Genomic DNA, 25,261 nt, shown 5'->3' with positions numbered 1-25,261 from the left:
TAGGTGTTCTGCTTGAGTAGATGTCTCAGTGCCCAAGAGGTCAGAAGATGGGCTCAGATCCCCTCAACTGGAGTTACATATAGATGGCTATGAGCCATCATGTGGTAACCAAACCCAAGGCCTCTGTCAGAGTGATGAGTGCTCTTAACAGCTGAGCCATCTCTCTCATCGGCCATATATTTTTCTATTCTTCTACTTGGCTAGCAGTATTTGGTTGATCAAACGAACTTGGAACAGTGGTGAAGAAGGTTTCTAAGGATGATTCCCAACAGCTGGAATCAGTAAAACAGGAGCAGGGTGGGAAGGAAAAATTCAGACTCTGAGCTGTTATAGTTTCAGTGTCAATTGGATGTAGGTAGTCTGAGTTCTAGCAGAGAGGTTTGACTGGGGACGTGATTGTTGAGTCCACTAGGACTGACAAAAGGCCAGAGGCAATATCCTAAGAAACAAAACATTATAGATTCTTAGAGATATCACCAAAAAAAAAAAAAAAAAAAAAAGGACTCATCTCAATATAAAAGAAGAAAAGACTGAGTGGATTTTGTCTGTTTTGAGACAGGTTCTCCCCATGCAGGTTGACTTGGAACTCACTACTTGACCCATGCTGGTCTCAAACTCTGAGCAATCTTACTGAGAGTGCGGGTTACAGGGGTGCACCTCTCTGTAGGGTTGGGGCTCACTGTGCCGCTGTGGTATGCCAAGGCAGGCTGCAGGCGAGAGGGGTCATCTACGGAAAAATGGGACGTGCCTGTCAGAGCGCTGCGATGTTGCTGTGGGCACGGCACAAACTGTGTTGTGAAGGAAAGGAGATGCTTGGCTCGGGTAACTGCGTCCATCACCCAGGACTCTACAGGAGGACAGGGCAGGAGGCCCAAACCTCTCCCCAGCTCGCAAATTCTAGTAGACCTCGAAGCTAGTGCTCGAGGAGACTTAGTAGGGGCTCCTCAGGTCTCCGCAGCGACTTAGCCCAGTGCTTATAACGGTTGCCGAGGTTACAGCCAGGAGAGAATCCAAAGTGGCGCCACTCCTATCCCGAACGTTGACCGGGATGACCCGGAAGTGTGTGTGGTGATCCGGAAGCAGATCCAAGCGGCAGTCCCCAGGAGCCACCGCCCCCTCGTCGCGGCTCTCGTGCTCTGTGCTGCGTGGAGTCTGCCGCGGCTGGGGCTGCCCGATGATCCCCAGCTGGCGGAAGCACGGGCGGAGGGAGGATGACCTCTCCTTGGGGTCACAGTACGGACCTGGCCCGCTTCTACACTGTCACCGAGCCCCAGCGACACCCTAGGGGCTACACGATCTATAAGGTTACCGCACGGGTGAGTGTCTGGATGGGGACACCGGGCGGGGCACAGGCTCCGGGCTGCGGCTGGGTGCGGCGAGTGGTTGGTAGATAGGGAGGGATGGAGACTAGGACCGGAGACCATAGGCAGTCCACAGGAACTCCAGGCAGAGACGGGACTCTAGGATGGAGATGCTGGGAACCCCTGGCAAGTGATGGGACCCTAGGATGGAGATGTTGAGGACCCCAGGCAGGAGATGGGACCTCAGAATGGAGATGCTGTGGACCCTGGGCAGAAGATGGGACCCCAGATTGGAGATGCTGGGGGACCCTTGTCAGGAGACAAGACTCCAGGTTGGAGGTGTTGGGGACTCTAAGCATGAGAATGGATTCCTGGTAGACTGGGGTGGTGGCTCCCTAAGGGATGTCAGGCTCCACCAGCCATTGTGGGGTGTAATACTGGTGGATGGCTTTAAGTGGATGACCTAGTCTCTGTCCCAATTGGACTTTCTCTCGGAATGAAATTTGCAGAATTGAGCTGGCTTGTTCCAGAGGGAAAACACACACTTAAAATGTTAGTGGGTGTGTTGTGGGGCTTATGTAAGGGAAGGGGATGTCTCCTCATTCAGTGACTGGCTTGCTGTGAGGCAGGTAGGATGTTGGGAAGGTTTCCCTACTAAGCCACTCCTCTTGGGCCTCCAGCGTTTCTTCTGAGTCTTTTCAGAAGGAGACGCTTGTGTACTTAGGTGATCTTACCTGAGTTGACTTGAGGGTGGTTGGGCTGGCAAGATGGCTCAGCAGGTAAAGGTGCTTGCTGTCAAGCCTGAAGAACTGTTTTTAATCCCTGGGACCTACATGGTGGTGGAAGGAGAGAACTGACTCTTGCTGATTGTCCTCTGACCAGCTAAGGTGTGTCTCCCCCATAACTAAATGGTTATTTAGTAGGTAAGTAAGTCCCTCTGTCCCAGGGGATTTTGACCTGGCAACCAAAGTGGAATGTGAATGGGAACAAATGAAGACCTTGTGTGGCACTTCTAACTACATAGCTCCCGAGGTGCTGAGCAAGGTGTGAGGCTTTTTTTTACATTAGTTGACTGTTCCAAATTTAGTACTGTTTTCCTTAAATTTTGTTGCCTCAGCTTGAGTTTTGAAAACTCGTTTTTTCCTGGGAAGTGAGAGTAATAACATGAAATAAGTGTTTACGTGGAGCGCTTGTGTGCACCGCATGTGTGCATGTCTTATGTGCACTGCCTGTGTGTGTGCTGGGCATTTTGTTTAACTTGATGATGAGGAAGCAGATTCCAGGAAGTTTAGAAGTTTGCTAAAGTCTCTCTTGCAAAGTAGTAGCTGCTTTGGGCTTTGGGACCAGTCCTGCGTAAAGCAAGGTGAGGAAAGAGTCACAGATTAACTCAGTCGCTAGTGTTAAGTTTTGAAGAAGAGAGGCATAGGTGGAAAGAGTAATAGTGCAGTGGATATTCAGGAAGCACTCAGGAAGCTGGCCCCAAGGGGCCTGAGAGAAGAGATTGGGGTAGGCTGACCTTGGGACATGCAAGGGGCTGGCGGCATCTGTAGGTGATGCAGAGTCAGAGAGGTGGGACTGAGACACTAGGGTAAGGGAGTCTCTCAAGACAGCAAGAAGACCAAGTTCGTGAAGAGTAGGAAGGAGTTTGCCTTCCCTGTTTGTAAGTCAGAGCGCTGTGTATGTGGGGTGTGAGTAGCGGTTTTTTTCAAAGAAGTATAAGTAAATGAGGAGATTCTTCCTATGCCAGTCTTGAGACCCTTTGGTCATTTGCGATCTTTGGTTTCACGATACAGAGCTTATAGAATGAGAACTATTTAACAGGCAGCGTCCTGAAACCGCTCATTCTCACACCAGCAGTGTATCTGTCTGTGCCTCTTGGTGGACAGAGAGGAGGTTTCTAGCACTGGTCCTGGCTGGTTTCTTCATTTTAACTAGGGCAGTGTCTGTTGCAGACCCCTATATCCATAAAGGTTTTCTTCTATTTTTTTTCCCCAAGATGTATTTATTTTATATGTATGAGTGTTTTATCTGCATGTGTGCAGGCAGAGGCCAGAAGAGGTAGTTGAATCCCCTAGAGCTGAAGCTACAGACCATAGTGAGTGACCGTGTGGGTGCTGGGACCTGAACCTGGGCCCTCTGCAAGAGCAGCCCTCAGCAGACACCGAGTCATCTCTCCAGAATGTTCTCCTCCTGTTTCAGTCACTGCGTAGTGGCTGTGCAGTTCCAGGCACTTGGCACTGCAAGGAATGCGAGGGTGAGTTCTGGGCTTCCTCTTCCTACTTCCAGTAAAATGGAGTTTACTGTGCTTGCATAGGTACAGTAGTCTAGGAATACAGTGGTCATACAGTAGTTCCACAGGCACCACAGTAAGGAGGTGTGGGTTCAGAAGGCAGACTGCTATGGCTCGTATGGTGCAGGATGGGAACAGTCCAGAAAGGAAAGGGAAGCAAGCGATGGAGCTCATGAAGGCCCAGGAGTATGAATGTCTGTGGCGCTAACCAAAAGCCCTGAGCATGGTAACTGTGTCCAGTCAAGGTTGCTCGGATGCAGATAAACTATTAGAGTAGGTCCTGGGAGGTGACGTAGCACATGGCTGCGACTGTCCCATGCTGCCTGTGACTGTGGTCACTGACTTTCTTCTCTTGGTGTTTGTCCTCACCCGTCGCTCCTGTTACACAGCGTGGGCATCACAAAGTGAGTAGGTCTTTTTGTTTCTGTTTTGTTTTGGTTGTTGTCAACACTGGGGATAAACCTGGGTCTCACAGAAGCGAGAGCCCGTGCTGCTGAGCTATGCTGAGGGGTTTTTAAAAAACATTCTTCATTTAACTTTTTGTGTGTGATGTGTATGTGTGAGTGAGGGCCCCTGGTATGTGTGTGGAGTCAGAGGGCAGCTTGGTGGAATGGGTTTTGTTCAGTTACCACGTGAGCTGTACAGATTGACCCTAGGAGGGCAGGCTTTGTCACTGAGCCCCTTCAGTAGCCCCACATTCACCCTAGGGGGGCAGGCTTTGTCACTGAGCCCCTCAGTAGCCCCACAGCTTGAGTTTTACATGCTTATACATTTTGTTTTTTAAATTAAGGGTCAATGTGGAGGTTCATTTAAAAAATAATCATGCTTAACACTGTAGATCAAGTAAAATATTTATTGTTTTTCTGGAACTTAAGAAGAAAAACATCTTTCCTCAGGAGAATTAATCAGGTAACTGCATTCCCCTGAGGACACAGGAAGAAGGTTACAGACATCTCTGTGTGCTTCCTGCTCCTGATCAAGCTTTGAGGGACAATTTCTTCCTTTATGATGGTTAGGAGTAGAATTAGAACCATTACATATTGGACAACCAAGAAACTCTTTATCTCAAATGTCTTTAGTACTTTTCCTTCTCTTTCTGTCTTTTTAAGAACCTGGTAGGCTTGAGATAACTTAATGGTTATTTACAAGCAAGCAATAGATTTCCTGTCACTGCTTTTTAACTTTTGGTTTTAGAGTAACCAAAAGTATTTTACTGGAAACGTACGATTTATAGAAGTTCCCAGAGCGGCTGTGCACAGTGGTCACAAGCTTCTGTGACCTCCGTTGGGTTTACGTAGGATCATGTTCTGAGGGGCTGGTTAGCTGGCTCTGGGTGACTGGCACTGTGTGCCGTCGCAGTTTGTTTACCTGGCTGCCTGTGATGGCCTGCTTTGAGTGCGAGTCTTGTGAACACCCCTGTAAGCTGTTGGCATGTGGCTTTGCTTCTCCTGCTCCACACGGCCTTTAAAAGTCGTCATCCTCGTCGTTACTGCCTTACTGTTTATTGTCTTTGTACTAAGTCTGGAAATCAGGCTGTGTGAGGACTCTTTCTTTCCAAATTTGTAGTTGGTTATTTAGATTGTTTCAAATTCTTTAAAAAAGTCTGCTTACATTTCTGATGTAGGGTTGCATTGAAAATGAAGATCAATTCTAGAAGAATTGATGACTTAAAAGTAACAACTGTTGTGGTGTATGTTCACACAGACCTCCTGTTTGCTTAGCTCTCTGTTTTGAGCACTGCCGAGGCCGTCAGTCCTGCATGGGATGTGGCCGAGCCTCCGTATGCCCGCATTTCATGTAGCTAAGGTTGGTGGAATGACGACAGCCAGTACTTGGATGGTGCTTACTGTGAGCAGCGTTTGGTAAACACACACTTTCATCCAGTTGCCCAGCCAGCGAGTGAGTACTGTGTTATTTCCGAGTTGCTGATGAGAGAGTTGGCGCTTACAGAAGTTAAGTCACTTTTTCAGATCATGAGCGGCTGGGAGTATGGTTTGCGTTTGAATGAGAGCAGGCTGGGAACAGGCCTACAAGACATGCTCAAGCAACAAGGCTGCTGAAGGAGACGACATAACGCCTCTCACTAGGCACTGGGGTGCTGCCTGGGCCCCTGTCTGTTATGTGTGCTGGGCACCTTAATACTTCAAAACTCATGGCTCTCAAATTTTTCTGTTCTTTCCAATATCTTGTTTTAATCTATCCTTTTTAAACTATTAATACTGTTTAGCATAAAACTCTTACATACCAAAATTTTAGTAAATAGGTTTTTAAAATGTAAGCCTGTTTATTGACATTTCAGATACTCAGGGTTGTTTTAAACTGCAAGTTTTCATAGCATTCAAATTTTGATTTTCTTTGAAGCTTGGCAGGGAAAAAGTTTGTTGGAGTTTGGTGCTGTAATTGGTCAAGTTTGACAGGAGTGACCACGTGGGCAGACATTTGGTTCCTGCAATTTGAGTTAATGCTAGGCCTTCTTTTCTTTGGGTTTTATTTGAATAATATAGAGAGCTGCTATTCCTATCTTTTGTAAAATGTATTTCGTATCACATCTGTCGGTCTGTCTACTCATTTGTGTGTTAGCATGGAGGTCAGAAGATAGCATGGGGGAGTCGGGTCTCTCCTGCTACACGAGTCTCAGGTTTGAACTCAGGTTGTCAAGTTTGGCAACGGGCACCTTTACCCAGCCATCTCCCTGTGCTTCAGTTCATGTCTCAGTGAATTTGTGTTCACCAGGTTTTGTTTTTTTGTTTTTTGAAGATTAATTTATTTTATATATGTGAGTACACTGTCGCTGTCTTCAGACACATCAGAAGAGGGCATCGGATCTCATTATAGCTGGTTGTGAGCCACCATGTGGTTGCTGAGAATTGAACTCAGGGCCTCTGGAAGAACAGTCAGTGCTCTTAACCACTGAGCCATCTCTTTAGCCCTCGTGTTCACTAGGTTTTATAGACAGTATTGGCTGAGTAGCTTAAGCAACACATTTAAAAAAAAATCACAGTTCTGAAGGCTGCAGAGCCAATGGTCAAGGTGCCAGCTGGTTTAGTGTCTGTGGAGAGCCCAATCCTTGTTTACAGATAACAGCCTTCTTGTCCCCTCTCATGACCGAGAGGTCATTTATCTTTTTCTTGTGAGGATACCAGTCCCCTAATCATTTCCCAGAGAATTTATTTCCTTATGTTGTGGAATCGAAGATTTAACGGTCATCACGAGAGTTTGAGGTGCACACAGATATTCAGTCCCTAGTACGTGGACCCTCCATGAAGACTCGTCAGAAAGTGGAGTTGCTAGACTTCGTCTGTCGGCTTGTTTGTCTTTTCTAGGAGCTTACTGGCTGCAGGTCACTAGAAAATGCAAAACATCTGCTGGTAGTTTGTGCAGGTGCTGTCTCTGGGGTCCAGACTACCTGGCTGGCCGGTGATAACTGGCCCATGTCCTCTTGCCAGCTAGTGACACCTGTGTCTCTGCAGGGCGGCTAGGGGGAGAGGAGCTGGGATGCAGGTGTCACAGCGAGATGGAGGTTGGATTCGGTGAGCTGAACGCTTTGGAATGAGTGCTTAATCATCCTGCCAGAGTCCTGCTTCCGTGTGCTGGAGACGCAGTTTGTTTAAAGTCGGCAGTATATCCATATGAAAGTTAATGTCTGAGAGCCAAGGTCGAGTGTGTTACATTGATGAATGTGCCATTTGGTAGCAGATCACCACAGGGACACATTCGGTGTCACACAGCCTCTTTTGTAGCTGTCATCCTGTTATCACTCTTAGAGATCCGTGTCTCTGAGAAGTGAAAAGGGCATGTCCTTGCCGTCCCATTTTGCCATCTTTACTTCACGTTTCGTGACGTATTTACATGCACCACTTCATTCTTTTACCTCCTGGGCTGAGTCCTGACGGTGAAGTAGCCATGAGAGGACTCGGGAATGCTTGCCTAGTACGAATGAGGCTGGGTCCAGTCCCTTGCACCACAAAGGGAGAAATGCAGGAGATTAGTGTCCACGCGCTTGGATTTATGTGGGGTCCGAGAGATGGGAGCTGGCCTGGCCTGCAAGGATTGAGGCCGAGGTGTGTGCTTGAGATGTAACACGCGGACTGAATGTGCACTGCTCTTCTCCTGAGCTTTAACATTGCAGGGTGAACTTACCACATTGACTGAGCTTTTAGTAACTGATACAGCATTCATCTTCTTTTCCACAGTGAAATTTTATGCAGATACAATTGAAAGTAATTGCAGAGCTGTGAAATCTTACTTGCTAACGAGTATTTCTGTCTGTGTTTGGTTTTAGGTCGTTTCACGAAGAAATCCAGAGGACGTCCAGGAGGTAGCCTGCTTATCCCTGTGAACATTCTGTTTACCCCTGCTGAAGAGACTGCCCGAGCTACTTGTATGAGTGTTTGTACTTGTATGACCGTTTCTTCGGCTGCGTGACAGTAGCAGTTACACGTCATTCTGCTGAGGAGGTGCGGCGTGGTGTGAGTGAGGCTCTGAGGCCCTCACCCGCCTCAGCCATAGCCAAGGTTCTGCTTGCCCTGCTGAGGCACAAGGGCCACAGCTGCAGGCTCTGCACATCACCACGCCTGTGGGCTGTGCTGGCCTGGCGTGCTGACGTCGTGAGCTGCTGCAGCATCCCTGCTTAGTTTTGAAGTTTTTGGCCAGTTCTTCTGCAGGGCTGACCGCGCTTCCGGCTCCGTCCTCTCCATACTGTGCTGGCCTGGCATGCTTTGTTTAGAACTGCCGGAGTCTCACTAGTGCTTGTCTGCCCTTGGTGCTTCATTTAGGATGCCGCCCAAGCAGCCCGCGCCCCGTACTGCATGCTAACTTACTGTTTGGTTCCCACTCATTTCTGAGACTAGAGGCACTATGTGGGACCCCCTATGCACCCCATCCCAGTGTTTAAACAGATGCTGTAGATTGAGCAGTCTTGATTCTACAGTGCTGTTGGTTGTCCCCAGCTCAGTGTCTTTAGATGAGCTGTGGCCATCTGCTTATCATTGCCCGCCACTCTGGTCAGGAGTGCCTGGCTTGATTCATGGATTGAATTGATTGTTTCATACTGTTGGCCCCAGTTCATTAGAGTCTCGATGTGTCCAACTAGGTGTTTGTTTTTGTCTTGTAACTCAAGTTCACAGGGAAAGACACCTTTAAAGGATTTTATGGTTTTTCCCGCATGGGTTTTGAGACATCCTTGCTTCCCTAATAGGGAAAGTTAGAATGCTCTTTCTTCAGAAGAGAGCAACATAGTATGCCTCCCAGCTGCTCTCCTGTGTGCCAGTAGATGGCAGGAAGCATTCTCTAGAACTCTTCTTCTGTTTAATTATTGCCGCTTCCGGGTGATTCGGCTCTAGAAAGTTTACAGCTGTTAGACTTGGGAATGGGTGCCTCTCCTTTGACCACGTTGTCTGACTGCTGTGCTCTGGTTGTACCTTGATGTTCACCTTTTCCAGGGAGAATCCTGAACCACCTGTCCATGAGCGAGTTCTCTGCCCTCCTTAGTCCTTTTTTGGGGGACACTTTTATAACAGCAACTGCTGGTGACCCAGTCATCAGCAAGCTCTTGTAAGTGTCCTTCAGTTACACAGTTGCATGGTCTTCTCTTAGAAATGATAGAAACCATTTACAGTCTTTTGTGAGTTGAACAACCCTGAAATTCTGACGGTCTTAGGTTCTCACCTGTCAGTTCAAACACTGGCACTCACATTGAGAAGAGTTTTCAGTCCTCCGGGTCCTTTCCCATCACCTTCTCACAGATACGGGCTCTGCTTTAGAATGTCCTCAGGCTTCCCCAAAGCTCTCGGGAACTAATAAGCACATGGATAGTTCACACAAATGATGCCTTTATGGTCCTTATTAATGGAGAAATGTTTCTGTCCTTTTGTTGAGACCTTTTGTTCTGACCCCTTCAGAGCTCATGTCTTACTAAGAATGCTAAAAGAATATTCACAGTGATTGAATCATTTGATATTATGTAGGGCAGCTTCCCTTTTCCTGAGTGTGAGTGTGACCCTGAGTGTGAGCTCTGCAGCAGGAGGCCTGGTGTGAGCTGTGCAGGTAGGAGACCCGAGTGTGAGCTGTGCAGGCAGGAGACCTGAGTGTGAGTGTGCAGGCAGGAGGCCTGGTGTGAGCTGTGTAGGCAGGAGACCTGAGTGTGAGCTGTACAGGCAGGAGGCCTGAGTGTGAGCTGTACAGGCAGGAGGCCTGAGTGTGAGCTGTGCAGGCAGGAGACCCGAGTGTGAGCTGTACAGGCAGTAGGCCTGAGTGTGAGCTGTGCAGGCAGGAGGCCTGAGTGTGAGCTGTGCAGGCAGGAGGCCTGAGTGTGAGCTGTGCAGGCAGGAGGCCTGAGTGTGAGCTGTGCAGGCAGGAGGCCTGAGTGTGAGCTGTGCAGGCAGGAGGCCTGAGTGTGAGCTGTGCAGGCAGGAGGCCTGAGTGTGAGCTGTACAGGCAGGAGGCCTGAGTGTGAGCTGTGCAGGCAGGAGGCCTGAGTGTGAGCTGTACAGGCAGGAGATGTGAGTGTGAGCTGTACTGAGTGTGAGCTGTACAGGCAGGAGGCCTGAGTGTGAGCTGTGCAGGCAGGAGACCCGAGTGTGAGCTGTACAGGCAGGAGACCCGAGTGTGAGCTGTACAGGCAGTAGGCCAGAGTGTGAGCTGTACAGGCAGGAGACCTGAGTGTGAGCTGTACAGGCAGTAGGCCTGAGTGTGAGCTGTGCAGACAGGAGGCCTGAGTGTGAGCTGTGCAGGCAGGAGGCCTGAGGTGAGCTGTGCAGGCAGGAGGCCTGAGGTGAGCTGTGCAGGCAGGAGACCCGAGTGTGAGCTGTACAGTCAGGGAGACCCGTGTGTGAGCTGTACAGGCAGTGGGCCAGAGTGTGAGCTGTTCAGGCAAGAGGCCTGAGTGTGAGCTGTGCAGGCAGGAGACCTGAGTGTGAGCTGTGCAGGCAGGAGACCTGAGTGTGAGCTGTACAGGCAGTAGGCCTGAGTGTGAGCTGTGCAGGCAGGAGACCCGAGTGTGAGCTGTACAGGCAGTAGGCCTGAGTGTGAGCTGTGCAGACAGGAGGCCTGAGTGTGAGCTGTGCAGACAGGAGGCCTGAGTGTGAGCTGTGCAGGCAGTAGGCCTGAGTGTGAGCTGTGCAGGCAGGAGACCCGAGTGTGAGCTCTGCAGGCAGGAGACCCGAGTGTGAGCTGTGCAGGCAGGAGGCCTGAGTGTGAGCTGTGCAGGCAGGAGGCCCGAGTGTGAGCTGTGCAGGCAGGAGACCCGAGTGTGAGCTGTGCAGGCAGGAGACCTGAGTGTGAGCTGTACAGGCAGTAGGCCTGAGAGTGAGCTGTGCAGGCAGGAGGCCTGAGTGTGAGCTGTGCCTGAGGCTGTGCAGGCAGTAGGCCTGAGTGTGAGCTGTGCAGGTAGTAGGCCTGAGTGTGAGCTGTGCAGGCTGGAGACCCGAGTGTGAGCTGTACAGGCAGGAGGCCAGAGTGTGAGCTGTACAGGCAGGAGGCCTGAGTGTGAGCTGTGCAGGCAGGAGGCCTGAGTGTGAGCTGTGCAGGCAGGAGGCCTGAGTGTGAGCTGTGCAGGCAGGAGGCCTGAGTGTGAGCTGTACAGGCAGGAGGCCTGAGTGTGAGCTGTACAGGCAGTAGGCCTGAGTGTGAGCTGTGCAGGCAGGAGGCCTGAGTGTGAGCTGTGCAGGCAGGAGGCCTGAGGGTGAGCTGTGCAGGCAGGAGGCCTGAGTGTGAGCTGTGCAGGCAGGAGGCCTGAGTGTGAGCTGTGCAGGCAGGAGGCCCGAGTGTGAGCTGTACAGGCAGGAGGCCTGAGTGTGAGCTGTACAGGCAGGAGGCCAGAGTGTGAGCTGTACAGGCAGGAGACCTGAGTGTGAGCTGTACAGGCAGGAGGCCTGAGTGTGAGCTGTACAGGCAGGAGGCCTGAGTGTGAGCTGTACAGGCAGGAGGCCTGAGTGTGAGCTGTGCAGGCAGGAGGCCTGAGTGTGAGCTGTGCAGGCAGGAGGCCTGAGTGTGAGCTGTGCAGGCAGGAGGCCTGAGTGTGAGCTGTGCAGGCAGGAGACCCGAGTGTGAGCTGTAGGCAGTCAGGAGACCCGAGTGTGAGCTGTGCAGGCAGGAGACCTGAGTGTGAGTGTGCAGGCAGGAGGCCTGGTGTGAGCTGTGCAGGCAGGAGACCTGAGTGTGAGCTGTGAGCTGTGCAGGCAGGAGGCCTGAGTGTGAGCTGTGCAGGCAGGAGGCCTGAGTGTGAGCTGTGCAGGCAGGAGGCCTGAGTGTGAGCTGTGCAGGCAGGAGGCCTGAGTGTGAGCTGTGCAGGCAGGAGGCCTGAGTGTGAGCTGTACAGGCAGGAGGCCTGAGTGTGAGCTGTGCAGGCAGGAGGCCTGAGTGTGAGCTGTACAGGCAGTAGGCCTGAGTGTGAGCTGTGCAGGCAGGAGGCCTGAGTGTGAGCTGTGCAGGCAGGAGGCCTGAGTGTGAGCTGTGCAGGCAGGAGGCCTGAGTGTGAGCTGTGCAGGCAGGAGGCCTGAGTGTGAGCTGTGCAGGCAGGAGGCCTGAGTGTGAGCTGTGAGCTGTGTGAGCTGTACAGGCAGGAGGCCTGAGTGTGAGCTGTACAGGCAGGAGGCCTGAGTGTGAGCTGTGGCAGGCAGGTGAGCTGTACCAGGAGACCCGAGTGTGAGCTGTACAGGCAGGAGGCCCGAGTGTGAGCTGTGCAGGCAGGAGGCCCGAGTGTGAGCTGTACAGGCAGGAGGCCTGAGTGTGAGCTGTGCAGGCAGGAGGCCTGAGTGTGAGCTGTGCAGGCAGGAGACCCGAGTGTGAGCTGTACAGGCAGGAGGCCAGAGTGTGAGCTGTGCAGGCAGGGCCTGAGTGTGAGCTGTGCAGGCAGGAGACCCGAGTGTGAGCTGTGCAGGCAGGAGACCCGAGTGTGAGCCTGAGTGTGAGCTGTGCAGACAGGAGGCCTGAGTGTGAGCTGTGCAGGCAGGAGGCCTGAGTGTGAGCTGTGCAGGCAGTAGGCCTGAGTGTGAGCTGTGCAGGCAGGAGACCCGAGTGTGAGCTCTGCAGGCAGGAGACCCGAGTGTGAGCTGTGCAGGCAGGAGGCCTGAGTGTGAGCTGTACAGGCAGTAGGCCTGAGTGTGAGCTGTGCAGGCAGGAGGCCTGAGTGTGAGCTGTGCAGGCAGGAGGCCTGAGTGTGAGCTGTGTGAGCAGGCAGGAGGCCTGAGTGTGAGCTGTGCAGACAGGAGTCCTGGGTGTGAGCTGTGCGGGCAGGAGGCCTGGGGGTGAGCTGTGCAGGCAGAAGGCCTGAGTGTGAGCTGTGCAGGGCAGGGAGGCCTGAGTGTGAGCTGTGCAGGCAGGGCCTGAGGTGAGCTGTGCAGGCAGAAGGCCTGAGTGTGAGCTGTGCAGGCAGGAGGCCTGAGTGTGAGCTGTGAGCAGGCAGGAGGCCTGAGTGTGAGCTGTGCAGGCAGTAGGCCTGAGTGTGAGCTGTGCAGGCAGGAGGCCTGAGTGTGAGCTGTGCAGGCAGGAGGCCTGAGTGTGAGCTGTGCAGGCAGGAGGCCTGAGTGTGAGCTGTGCAGGCAGGAGGCCTGAGTGTGAGCTGTACAGGCAGGAGGCCTGAGTGTGAGCTGTGCAGGCAGGAGGCCTGAGTGTGAGCTGTGCAGGCAGGAGGCCTGAGTGTGAGCTGTGCAGGCAGGAGGCCTGAGTGTGAGCTGTACAGGCAGGAGACCTGAGTAAGGATGACCCATCACGTGTTTGGTATTGAATGAGAGTGAGAACAAAAACTTTTAAGTTTGGTGATGTTATCAAATGTAGGGAAACAAGTATTTGGTGTCATTAAGTCTAAGTATCTAAAAAGGAAATGTTTATCATATGTTGAAATGCTAAAGAGAAGACTATAGTGAAAATGTAGCTTTATCAAATTTTTTAATCTACATATGGTCATTGAATGCTTCATTGGTAAAGTCCCCCAGAGTGATATCAGTGAACATACAAGGGGCCTGTGCTTGCAGGCTTCTGGTTGTTCCAGCAGGAACCTGCCAGGCCTTATGGAGAAAATGGGATATGTCTGTGCAAGGTGCTGTCTTGCACAGACACAGACAGACACCAGGCCTGGCTGTTAGAAGTATGCCTTTGTTCTCATTTCCATCTGAGGATTTTTGGGAACTTTAGGTGTAATTAACAGGAGTAGGAGGAAAGGAGAGAGTCGGCGGGACATTTCTCTCTGGGCAGTTTAGTTCTGCAGCCCGGGTAAACATTGGGATTGTGTGGGGGGTAAGTGATGCTCTGGTGAGAGTCAAGGCCTCCTGGCACTGTCTTAGCACTGGCTCTAATCTGGTATTTTAATCTGTATTGTGATTAAGTTGTGAAAAAAATTTCAAGTTATCATTCCTCTATTTGAAAGTAATCTTGACTAGGGCGTTCTCTGCAAATATGGTTGCTTCATAATCTCTAGTCTCCCGGATCTCTCATGCTCATCCTGTAGTGGGGTTTTCACCTTTGCTAACACTCCATCAGTAATGCCCTGTCGGTAACACCCCACTGGTTAATGCCCCATCAGTGATACCCCATCGGTGATGCCTCATCGGTGATGCCTCATTGGCGATGCCCAATTGGTAATTAATATCCCATTGGTAATTAATATCCCATTGGTAATTACTACCCCATTGGTAATGCCCCACTGGTTTGGGCATCGACCCTGCAGAAGGCTCTGCACTCAGAGCTCATCGCCCAGTCCTTCTTGAGCTCTCAGCAGCATGGTACTAGATAGCTTGGCTTACGTATTGATGGCTCTGCGTTTATCTGTTTTTGGTGTTTTGAGACAGGATCTTGCTCTCTGGTTCAGACTGGCCAAAACCCACTGTGTAGTTCAGGATGCCTTTGAACCTCATGGTCTGACTGCCTAGCCTTCTTGAGTGCTGGGATTTTAGGTATCAGCCATCATGTCCAGCTCAATTTGATATATTTGAAATGTAAAAGTAACGTCTTTTCTCATGACAAATTATGTCTCTGCATCAAGATTGGATGCGATAGAGAATGAAGAGCTGTGACAGCTGCAGCACCCCGTTGTCTGCACTCCAAACCCACGTGTCACAAACAAGTGAGCCAGATGTGCACAGCTGGCTTCTGATGGGCTTCAAGTACTGCTTCTTCCTTGCTCCCCACCTCAGGAGACAGCACTACCACTAGTTAGTCCCTGAAACCAAGATGCTAGAGCTTTCTGTCTTTGGCACCTTTTTCTCTTTAGAAGCATTTCCCACAGCCTCCTATCTCTCCATGTTCTTTGCTCTGGTGACTTCTCCTCCTGGCACCAGGCACTGTAGCCTGGTGAGGTATTCGGGCTGGTCAGGGAGCCCTCTGTACCACTGTGGTGCAGTTCCTCAGCCCTTACAGTTCCTTCGTGATGTGCATCCCGGCTGGCTTGTTCTTCTCCACTTGATAGTGAACCCTGAAGGGGGGCCTGTGCCTCCGGTCTCATACTTTGGGAGAGTACAGTGTGCAGCACAGCTGGGACACTGGTTTGGAGATCCATTTTCATTGGGTAAATGAATAAAAGTGACACACTGGGCAGAAGCAACTTGTCTGCCTCGTGTTATAGTCTGTAGAGCCGCCTCAGCTGTTGTACTTAGGACTCCAAGAGGCAGAGTCCTCAGGGTAACTTCAGATAATAGGACAGAGTTTGGCCAGACCTGAAGGTCATGTCTAGTTGCCTTCCTGGCCTAGCATTTGCTCATAATCAGAATTAACCATGCATATACATGAAAACATGTAGCCTGTATTAGAAGTGAGACAACCAGGCATTTGGAAGGGAAGGGAACTCAGAGTTGATAGCATCAAAGCCATGCATCAGATACTTCCTTTATCGAGTATGTTTTTCTGATCTAAGTAAGTTCAAATAATTTAAGCTAGTGACAGAAAGCGCTTCTCCATGTTGTCTAATCTACAGGACTGTTACTTTTGTTTTTGAGATATGCAAGTCTTAATTATATCCTGGTTAATGTTTACTTTGTACCCTGGAATCTTATGGTTAGTTAAATTAAGATTTATGAAAAAACTATAGAATATACAAACTCCTGTTTTTCTTTTCACACAGTCTTTTCTCCTTCATTGTTAGTCTGCTTTTGGGAGGGAGCAGATGTTCTGTCCTTTTTGTTTAAAAATTGCCCAGATCGGGGGCTGGAGAGATGAGTGGTTAGGTAATCATTTCCTGCTCTTGCTGAGGACCCGGTTCAGTCCCGGCTTCTACATTGCCTCACAACTACCTGCACCCCTGTTCCAGGGGAGCCTGTACCCAGCTCTGACCTCTGAGGTCTCATGCATGCATGTGGTACATAGACTCTTGCAGGCTCATCTACCTGCACGTGACATAAATGAAATCTGAAGGAAGATTGAAAGATAAATTGTCCAAGCTGTTTTGTGCCTGTAAGCGTGATATTTGAGACAGCGTTACTCATATAATGAATCTCCGGGCCAACAGTAAGTGGTTTCAGGAGAGAATGTGTCTTATGTAGCACAGCGCCATCTTTGTACCGGGTTGGCTGATTTTTTACAGTGAATGAAAGGCTTTCAAGAAGCAGGACTTAAGAGCCTCAACTGAACAGCCTTAGGAAGAAGTGCTGTGCTAGCTCTCACAGGAAGTGTGCACACCAGACTGTTGGCTCCTCAGGCTGCAGTGCGTACCTGTTTGCTTTGCATGGTAGTTTGGGATATTTAAAGAGAACATTATCTGTAGCACAGAGAGAGAATGGTCATGCTTTGAGGTTGCATTTAGTTTTGTTTTTGTTCCAGATAATCGTGTGGAGAAGATACAGTGACTTTAAGAAGCTGCACAGAGAGCTATGGCAGATTCACAGGAACGCATTTCGACACTCTGAGCTGTTTCCCCCGTTTGCTAAAGGGACAGTGTTTGGTAAGTGCTGTTCTGAAACTGCAGTCAGTGTCCCTGCTCAGTCACACCCCACCCCACATCAGGCTGGCCAGGCACGTTCTCTGCCACTGACCTCCAGCTCCTCTACAGATGTGATGCGAGCGGTCAGCCCAGGATGCTCTGTGCTGAGCCCTTTCCCCTCCCGTGACAATCTGTCTAGTTAACAAGCACTTGACAGCACTCCCCATGCCCTCGGTATAGTTCATACAAAATACATTTCTTCTTCTCAGCCGTGGGTGGCTGTAATTCTGGCCAGACAGACTAAGAACCTAAGAAAAGACGTATTACTCACGTGACACGTGTGTGCCTTGGTTGGTTGGCTCTTGCTCTCCAAGTGCCTTTCCTGTGTCCCAGCCGCTGGTGTAAAACCGCTGTGACTGCGGATGTGTGTAGTGACAGGTGCTTCACAAGCATCGGCCCTGTTTGCTATACAATGCTCTGAGTGATCCACCATTTCTCATGCCTTTCTCCACCGGCCCTCCACTCCCCTCCTGCTATAAACCTGGCTAGCAGCGTCCTGACATGACTGTGGCTGCCTCGAGAGCTCCACCAAGTAAATTACTCTGTTATTCTTACATTTTGCTTCATTTAGTTCTCAGGAATAGTCAGAATGTAGCCTGAGTTTTTGCCAGAGTGGAACACCAATACTTCCAGCTGAATCCTCACAGTTCTTTCTTGTTTTCTCTGAACTGGCCCTTCCATGCCTGCATTCTGGTCTTCTGAGTCGTACTATAATGGCCACTGAGTTTTGGTTACAGCATAATAGGATTTCCTTGGTTCACAACTCCATGTTCCCCACTTTCTAAGGTCTGTGAGCCATGCAACACACAGCTGTTTCCAGTTTTCTGAATGAATTTCCTCTTTGCTGTGATAAAACACATGGTGGAAACAATTCATGGGGGAAGAACTCATTTTAGCTCATAGTTCCAGGATACAGTCCACCTTGCTGTCTGCAGTGGGTCTGTGTGAGCCGGAGCTTGAGTGGTGCCTCTCATGACCTGATGAGGGGGCACAGAGGGGGGACTGTAAGGAACAGCAGTCAAGTGTGATCTTCAAGGTCTGTCCCCAGTGGCCTGTCTGCTTGCTAGGACCTATTTCTTAGAGTTCACAGCCACCCATGACAGTACTGCTAGCTGGAGACCAGCATTGGAGTGTATGAGCCCGTGTGGACATTTACATCCACATCAGCAAGGTGATTCCTTGTGTCCAGGACTTGGCATCTCCCTGGATGCCCGCCCGCCCTCTCTCCCTCCCTCCTCTTCCCTCCCTTCCTCCTCCCCTTTTCCACCTCTTTCCATCTCTCCCTGCTTTCCTCCTTGTATCTCCCTCCTTTGCTCCCCTCCTTTTTCCTAACCGTCGTTCCTTTCTCCTCCCTTCATCTTCCCTACCCCCCAATCCCTTCCCTTGCTCTGAGAGACACCAGCCTTCTTATAAAGAAACTGGTAGCCTATGACATCTGCACGGTGAATGTAACTGCGTAGCTGTAAAGTGTAACTACTTAATAGACTTCGTTGCTGGAAGCGGGGTGGCTGTCAACCGAAGGCACACATGTGGACTCTGCTTTCAGATAAGGGACTGATGGGCGTGTCATGGTTGAGCCTTTCCAGCACCCTCCCTGGCCTTGGGAAAACTCTGAATGGCTGTGTTTGTTGCCCTACTGAGTGCAGTCTCCACAGAGTAGGTAGGGCTTTCAGCTTCAGGTGGCTGTGGACTGCAGTGCCCACTCACTGTCTTCCTCACGTCTGCTTCCTCAGGCATCATGCACCTTTACACTGGAGGTCGGAGGTCAGAGGCAAAGAACCCTTGAAGGGATGGTCTAACAGTGTTCATGCATTTTCCTGAGAGTGAGATTGGGCATCTAAAGAGTTGCCGTATTAGTTAAGAAATACTTAGCAGACTGAGAGTTTGAGCAATATCCTGGAATTAGTCATAGCATTGTCTTGGTGCTACTGTGGTTTAAATGTGGACTCTGGCCCAGGAGTTGGAGGGTTTAAACACTCATTCCTCAGCTGGTGATGCTCCACTCTGGAACCTTTGGAGGCGGGGCCCGGCTGGAGGAAGTGGATTGTGGTAGCAGGCCTTGAGGTTTAGAACCCTGCCCTGGTTCCTGCCCTTTCTCTGCTTCTGTATTCTTTCCAGCATTTAAACTTTCACTACCATGCCATTTCTGCCATTTTGGACTGTGTCTCCTCAAAGCATGAGCTAAATAAGTCTGCCTTTGAATTGCTTCCTTTAGTCTTTTATCACACTGAGAGAAGTAACAGTCCAGGGTCATGCCTGGAGAGGAAGCATTGCTGGGTAACAAGGTTGGAGTTCAGAGACCTGGGCGTTAGGTCAGTAGCATCTGAGCCCTTGGTCTGGATCCCTTGGTTTGGCTTCGGTTCCTTCCTCCTGAGTGCTGAGGCTCAGGCTCTGGGCTGTGTGTCCTTCCCCTGCAGGGTTTGCATCCAGCTCTGGCTCCACGTTCAGTTAGGCCTTCACGTGCTCCCTTCAGACCTTTCTGTACCCAGAGGGTGACTCTTGGCCACTGCTGCTCTGACCTTCATAGCCACCCTTGTGCTGCCACTGTGCCCAGCATCTACTGGTCAGAGTGTCTTCTTGGATGGATTCCAGTCCAACAGTGACTTCTTTGAACTTGTGTGGCACCCTTAATTCAAGAAACATTAAAAATAAAAGCAGATGTTGGGAATGAGGGCCAAACAAGGCTTATCTGAAGAAAACTCGGTGTCCTGCTGTGGGAGACGTGAGGGTCAGGCAGTGCATAGGGCGAGGCAGGCTCTGTCATGGGCGCACAAGGCCAGTGCACCCCTGGGCCACTCTCGAGTGGAACTGAAGGTGTGGCTAACTTTATGAAGCCACTTTGCTGGATATGATGGTGCATAGCCATAATCCCAGTATGCAGGATGCTGAGGCAGGAGGATTGGTCGGGTGCAAAGCTACCCGGGCTGCATGTCAAGCCTTGTCTCAAAAACTAGAGAAGAAACCAAAGCAAAAGTATAGTCCACAGCCTGAGGGCCTTAGCTGTCATCTTTAGAACCTCGCCATAGATCTTGCATTCTAAAATACGAACCCTCCTTCTTTGCTTCTTAGTAAGTGATGATGTCATTGAGAGTCAGTTCTGGGTCTGCCCAGTGTGGAGAAATAGACAGCCAGAGGCAGGAGGTAAACTGCTGTCTTTGTCAGAATTGAAGCATAAATTTCCTATCAATCTATTCAGTGAATTTTTGTGTTACCGTGTTCTCCTGTCTGCATAGGGAGTGTATGTTAGTGAGCAGGTGTTGAGTCCATGTCTAGGACTCATTCTCTTTACCTTTGTAAAGATGCTTGAGGGCCAGAGAGATCTATGCTCATGTGGATTATAGCCATTATCCTTTACCACAGTGGCAGCAGCGAAAAACAAAGAGAGGAAGGAAGGAAGAAGGAAGGAAGGAAGGGAGGAAGGGAGGGAGGGAGGGAGGGAGGGGGGGAGGGAGGGGAAGAAAAGAAAAACAAAGACAGCGGAATTGGAGCCAGATTTGAGTTCTACTCTGACATCAAAGTGGTCTGTGGGTCAAGGTTCCTGAGGAAACCTGGGTCCCAGATGCTGCTGTCAGAAGGAAGGGGTGTTTCCCTGAACGCACTCTTCCGTAGACCAGACCTTTACAGTGGTAAATGCTTGCAGAGTGACTGCAGCATAGACTTGGAAGCTCCGTGAGGGAAGGGATGCTCCTTCAGAGTGCTCAGCTAAACTCCTGTGTTGTCTTGTGAACGCATCGCTCACCTCTGTTTGACTTCGTAGCTTGTGCTTTCCCATTCAGAACATCTTTGCCAGGGCAGGAGACATGGCGGCTGAGCACGAGGTCATCAGACACTCATGAGGTGCACAGACTTGCACGCAGGCAAGCACTTATAATTAAAATAAATCTTAAGATAAGAGAATATTTTGATGCCTCATATTTTGCCGACCTTGCAGATGGTTCCTGGTTTGGTTAGATGATGCCAGCAAATGTTTATGTGGCCAGAGATGTCTAGAGGGAAGAGTTTAAGGACCAGGAAGCTAGCAAGCTCCGGTTATCTGCAGGGCTCAGTCTTCTAACCAGCAGTACTGTTGGTGGCTTTCCTGGAAGCGTTAGGCTCTCTTTTCTTTTTTGAGAAAATGTCTGTCTCACACCCAAGTCTCACTAATCACAGTTTGTTCTGTTTCACATAATTTTAAAATGGAGAGTTCTCCAATGGCCAGGATTCAATAAGTTTAATAATTGTTACTGTTTCATAAGAGGATTTTTTTCGTTTTAGTGAAACTGCCATGAAAGTTTTTAAACTATGAGTAACTGGCAGAAAGGAGTAAAACAGTCATCGTGGGTTTGGCGCTGTGGCCTGGCATCCTGCTAAGATGGCTGCAGTCTTGCCGCCGCCGTGTATAGACCATTAGTGCAAACATCAGCACAAGGAAGAAGCAGCAAATGCCGTAGCACAGACATGAAGTATGCTGGCCCACACGACACCTTGACAGTGAGTACTGTGCACGGTGTCTTAGTCAGTGCTCTCCTGCTGTGAAGGGACAGCACTGACCACAGCAACTCTTGCAAGAAAAATAATAATTGGGGCCGGCTTAGAGTTTCAGAGGTTTAGTCTGTTATCATCTTGGCAGGAAACATGGTGGAACTTAGGCAGACATGATGCCGAGAAGTAGCTGAGAGTCCTACTCCGTGAGCAGCAGGAAGAGAGACCCTGAGCTTGGCATCAGCTTTTGAAACTTCAGACCCCGCTCCCATGACACACTTCCTCCAAGAAGGCCACACCTACAAATCTTTTCAAATAATGCCACTCCCTGGCGACCAGGTTTCAAATCCGTGAGCCTCTGGGGGGCTGTTCTCACTCACACCATGGTACATGTCCTGGATGTGCCCCAGTCTGAAGCTGTTGGAAATGTGCTGGGATTAGAAGAGTGCCTGGGATGTATGTGCGTACACGCATGTACACAGACGTGTATGTACTTAGCTTCTCTCATCTAAAGTTAATGAATTTACTGAGGCAATGTATCATCTACCGGCTTGCTATAGTGATCGGGCTGGCCTCAGACGCAGAGAGATCTTTCTGCTCTGCCTCCCAAGTGCTAGGATTGAAAGTGTGCCACCATGGCTCACAAGAGCTACATTTTGAGTCAAAGCAAATATTGAACAGTGCTGTGTTTAGTGAGAGCTCAGTGTGTGTGTGGAGAGCTGTGTGAAGAACTCTCAATCATGTTGACAGCGTGTGCAGCTTCTGAGAGGCACAAGGAATATTTTTATCCCTATCTTGTGCTTTCTATATTGTGAATTTTTTGCCCCCCCCACCCCCAGCCCCGGAGCTGAGGACTAAACCCAGGGCCTTGCGCTTGCTAGGCAAGCGCTCTACCACTGAGCTAAATCCCCCACCCCTATTGTGAATTTTTAAACATGTTTTTAGATCTAGTGTATTTAAGTTATTTGTATGTACATGTGTCTGTGTGTGGTATGTGCACATGAGTACAACGCCTAAGGTCCCCTGGAGCTGGAGTTCTGAGCCTCCCCATGTGGGCATTGGGGATCGAACCCTGCCTTCTGCATCCTCTTAGCCGCTGAGCCAGCCCTGCAGCCCTGTAAACTGAAATGTACAGTTTTAACTCTGATGCTAAAGATACAGTTTGGCTTTTTAAATCATGGGGCTGCCATTGTGTGGGAGTGGCTTCTAACAGCTGCTCTCAGCTTAGTGAGCGTTGTTAATGGATTATCTCTGTCTCCACGCTTCCTTGTTAATCTTGATAAGTGAATAGTTTATCTCTTTTAGTCAACGGTACAGCTCATTAGTGACACTTGATGACTGCAGTGAACCCTGCAGGCCACAGCTGTGGCTGTGTGCAGAGAATTGCTGTGTGGGGAGAATTGTTGGTTAGCCATCCGTCTTTTTAGCTCCTCTCATACTGAGTGTGTAAACCTCAGCAGTAGGAGTATTACTACCATCTGCAGAGTGTCAGCGACACATTGTGCTAGGCCACAGTGAAGGAGATGCTCTGTGGCAGTGACATAGCACTCGGCCATGTCTGCTGCCTAGCATCTGTTGCCTGTGCAATCTTAGGATCCCATGTAGTTCAGGATGGCCCTGAAGTTGCTGTGTAGCTGGGGATAGCCTCGAATGCCTGTTCTTCTGCCTCCTCTTCCCCAGTGTTCAGGTTACAGGCATGTACAGCGTCCATGTCTGGCTTTCCTGTGTGACCTTACAGAGTTGTAACTTTCTTACTGTGTATCTGTTGAGTGTTCAGCTTATGGAGACGTTAGCACTGCCCGTGGCTCAGGTCAGTCTCACCCTCGGTGTCTCCTCTGGCAGCGCCCTCTACACTCCAGTCTTCGCTTGGCCCTTTAGACTTTCACTCTGTTTTCTGCTGACTGGGCCACTTTCTCTTCCTGGTTCTACAGAGCACCAATATAGCACCTCCTAATTAATTGGAACCTTTTGTAAGTGTTTTAATTCATATTTTAATGCATATTACATTTAATGATATCGATGTAGCACTCATTTTATCTTTTTCATTTTTCTTTACAAAAATTTCCGCTTTACTGGAGAACATGAGAGACTGGGGTAGCAGTCGCCTGTGTGCTGTTTTCCAGGGTTGATTATTCTTAGCCCTTGCTGTGTTTTCTCTGTGCCCTGGTGCTCTTCCCACCCCGTTATTTTGGAATAAGTTGCAAATATTGTCACACTTTAATGTAACTTCCTGTATTTCCCTATGGCTATAGTCCCTTATCACACCCATGAAATATTGGTGCCGTCCCACTGGTGCCGTGTGTAGATGGGCCATCCCTGTGCAGATTTCCCCATCTGTCCTTCATGCGTTCTTTCTGACCATAATTCAGTGGCTTTGCCACTGAGCTACACCTTTTACCCGTCACATGATTTCAGAAGTTAATTAATTAATTTTTGACAAGGGCTTACACTGTGGACTAGGTTATCATGGAACTTCGTATTCGCCCAGGGTAGCCTTGAACTCATGTTCTTCCTGCCTCAGCCTCCTGAGTTCTGGTACAAAGCCTAGAGCCATGGACATTGTTCAAATCACAGAAATGACAAGCTCAGGCTGGTATTAGCTCAGCGCAGCTCTCGCCTGGTGTGTCAGAGTCCTGGGTTCTGATTCCAGCACTGCTGAACCAAAAGGAAAAGAGCAGAAGAATCCTGGTCACCCTGAGGGCCACTACCTCCTTGCAGGTCCCAGCCTGAGCTTGGCCATGCGCCTCCTGCCTTACAGCAAGGGCTGTTGGGAGCCACATGTTCAGTGTTAGGAAGATTTTATAGAGTCAGAGTGCCCCCCAACCTCTAGCCTCCAGCCACCATTCCTCGCAGCATAATAGGATAAACTTAGCTTTCTTGGGCTTGTCAAAGCTCCTGACAAAAGCTCAGACTCAGTGGTACAGTCCCAGGCACGGTGTGTGCTCTGCCTGGTTGCTGGGACTCAGGGACCAACTGAGTCCTGGTGCTCCTGGTGCCAGTTGGCTGGTGATAGTTCCCACCTGAGAAGCCTACCGTACTTGTTCTCTCTCTGACCTGTGGATGGAATATGGCTACCAGAAGAGTTATCAACATTACCATCAAGCATCTGCTGGTTTGCACTGGATGAGGGTCAGTTTTAGGTTGTAGGACTTGGTGTGAACCACTGTATTGGAATTTTAAATTTTGTGATTAATTAATTCTGTCTCTCTCTGTCTCTTTCTGTCTGTTTCTCTCCCCACCCCACCCCTTCTGTAGTTTAGTCTAGCATTGAACTCAGTACGTAGCCCAGACTGGCTTCATGCTTGTGGCAATCCCTCTGTCCAGCCTCTGAGCGCTTACTGAGCTAAGTAAGGAGTGAGCTGCGTGGTTCAACACTGCATTTTCATAAATTACATGTTCTAGAGAGATGCCTGAGTGGTTAGCAGCACTGGCTGTTCTTCCTGAGGTCCTGTGGTGAATCCCTCATACCCACCAGGCAGCTCACAACCATGTGTAACTGTGGTCCTCTGTGATCCGAGGCCTCCTTCTGGTTATATACACACAGAATAAATAAATGAGTGAGCAATAAACAATACAATTTAAATTGTAAATGGTGCTTTGACTTGTTCTAAGTTGTAGTTTATAAAACAAATGAGCCCACACTTCTGATCAGCACTTGGGAGGGTGAAGCAGGGGGATTGCCATGAGTTCTAGTCCAGCCTAGCTTAGAAGTAGACCCATTTCAAAAATTGGGAATGATGAAATCCCAAAGGGCACCATTGTCATTTACAATGACAGACAGCAGCTCTGGTTACTGGGACCGCCCAGCCTGTAAATGACAGACAGTGTCCTCGGTTACTGGGACTGCCCAGCCTGTAAATGACAGACAGTGGCCCCGGTTACTGGACCACCCAGCTTGCTTACAGTGTTAAGTTCTGCCCACTCAGTGGCTAGCATTCTTGCATGGTTTGGAGTGGGAGAGTGGCTTCCTTTGAGTGGACAAAGTGATTGATCTGTAGGATTGTGAAGTGATGAATCGTCCTAGGAAAAACTTGCTTGTGTTTCTGACTTTGTTGGCAATCTTTCTGTTGTGCTTACGGGTAAGCTACCATCGGTCCTGTGAACAGGGACCCAGAGCAGCCATGAGGGAAGCGCCTGGGTTGCTTCCGCATGCTGCTGTGTTTCCACACGAGTGTTGCTCCATAAAATTATTAAAGAGCTGGGTATGGTGGCACATACCTGTAATCCTAGCATTTGGAAGGCAAGGGCATGCAGATCTCTGTGAGTTCCAGGCTAGCCTGTGCTACACAGCAAGTGTCAGAG

The 25,261-nt window shown here is 49.7% G+C and overlaps 1 protein-coding gene across 3 annotated transcripts in view; it reads left to right on the top strand.

The window, feature by feature from the left end:
* Positions 1 to 1,079: 1,079 nt before the first annotated feature.
* The window catches only part of Rps6kc1 (ribosomal protein S6 kinase C1), a 141,646-nt gene continuing 117,464 nt past the window's right edge, over positions 1,080 to 25,261 (top strand). For 2 of the 3 annotated variants that reach the window (XM_032915432.1, XM_032915431.1), the window contains exons 1-3: positions 1,080 to 1,316; positions 7,874 to 7,909; positions 16,339 to 16,459. In XM_032915432.1, the coding sequence (XP_032771323.1) occupies positions 1,212 to 1,316; positions 7,874 to 7,909; positions 16,339 to 16,459 (262 nt within the window). In that variant the 5' untranslated portion in view covers positions 1,080 to 1,211. Of the gene's footprint in view, positions 1,317 to 7,873; positions 8,049 to 16,338; positions 16,460 to 25,261 lie in introns of all 3 variants that reach the window. The other variant, XM_032915433.1, reaches the window with a different exon arrangement.

This window comes from Rattus rattus, chromosome 10, assembly GCF_011064425.1.
Source record: "Rattus rattus isolate New Zealand chromosome 10, Rrattus_CSIRO_v1, whole genome shotgun sequence".
Lineage (NCBI taxonomy): Eukaryota > Metazoa > Chordata > Mammalia > Rodentia > Muridae > Rattus > Rattus rattus.
This window is presented reverse-complemented; position numbering and strand designations above follow the sequence as displayed.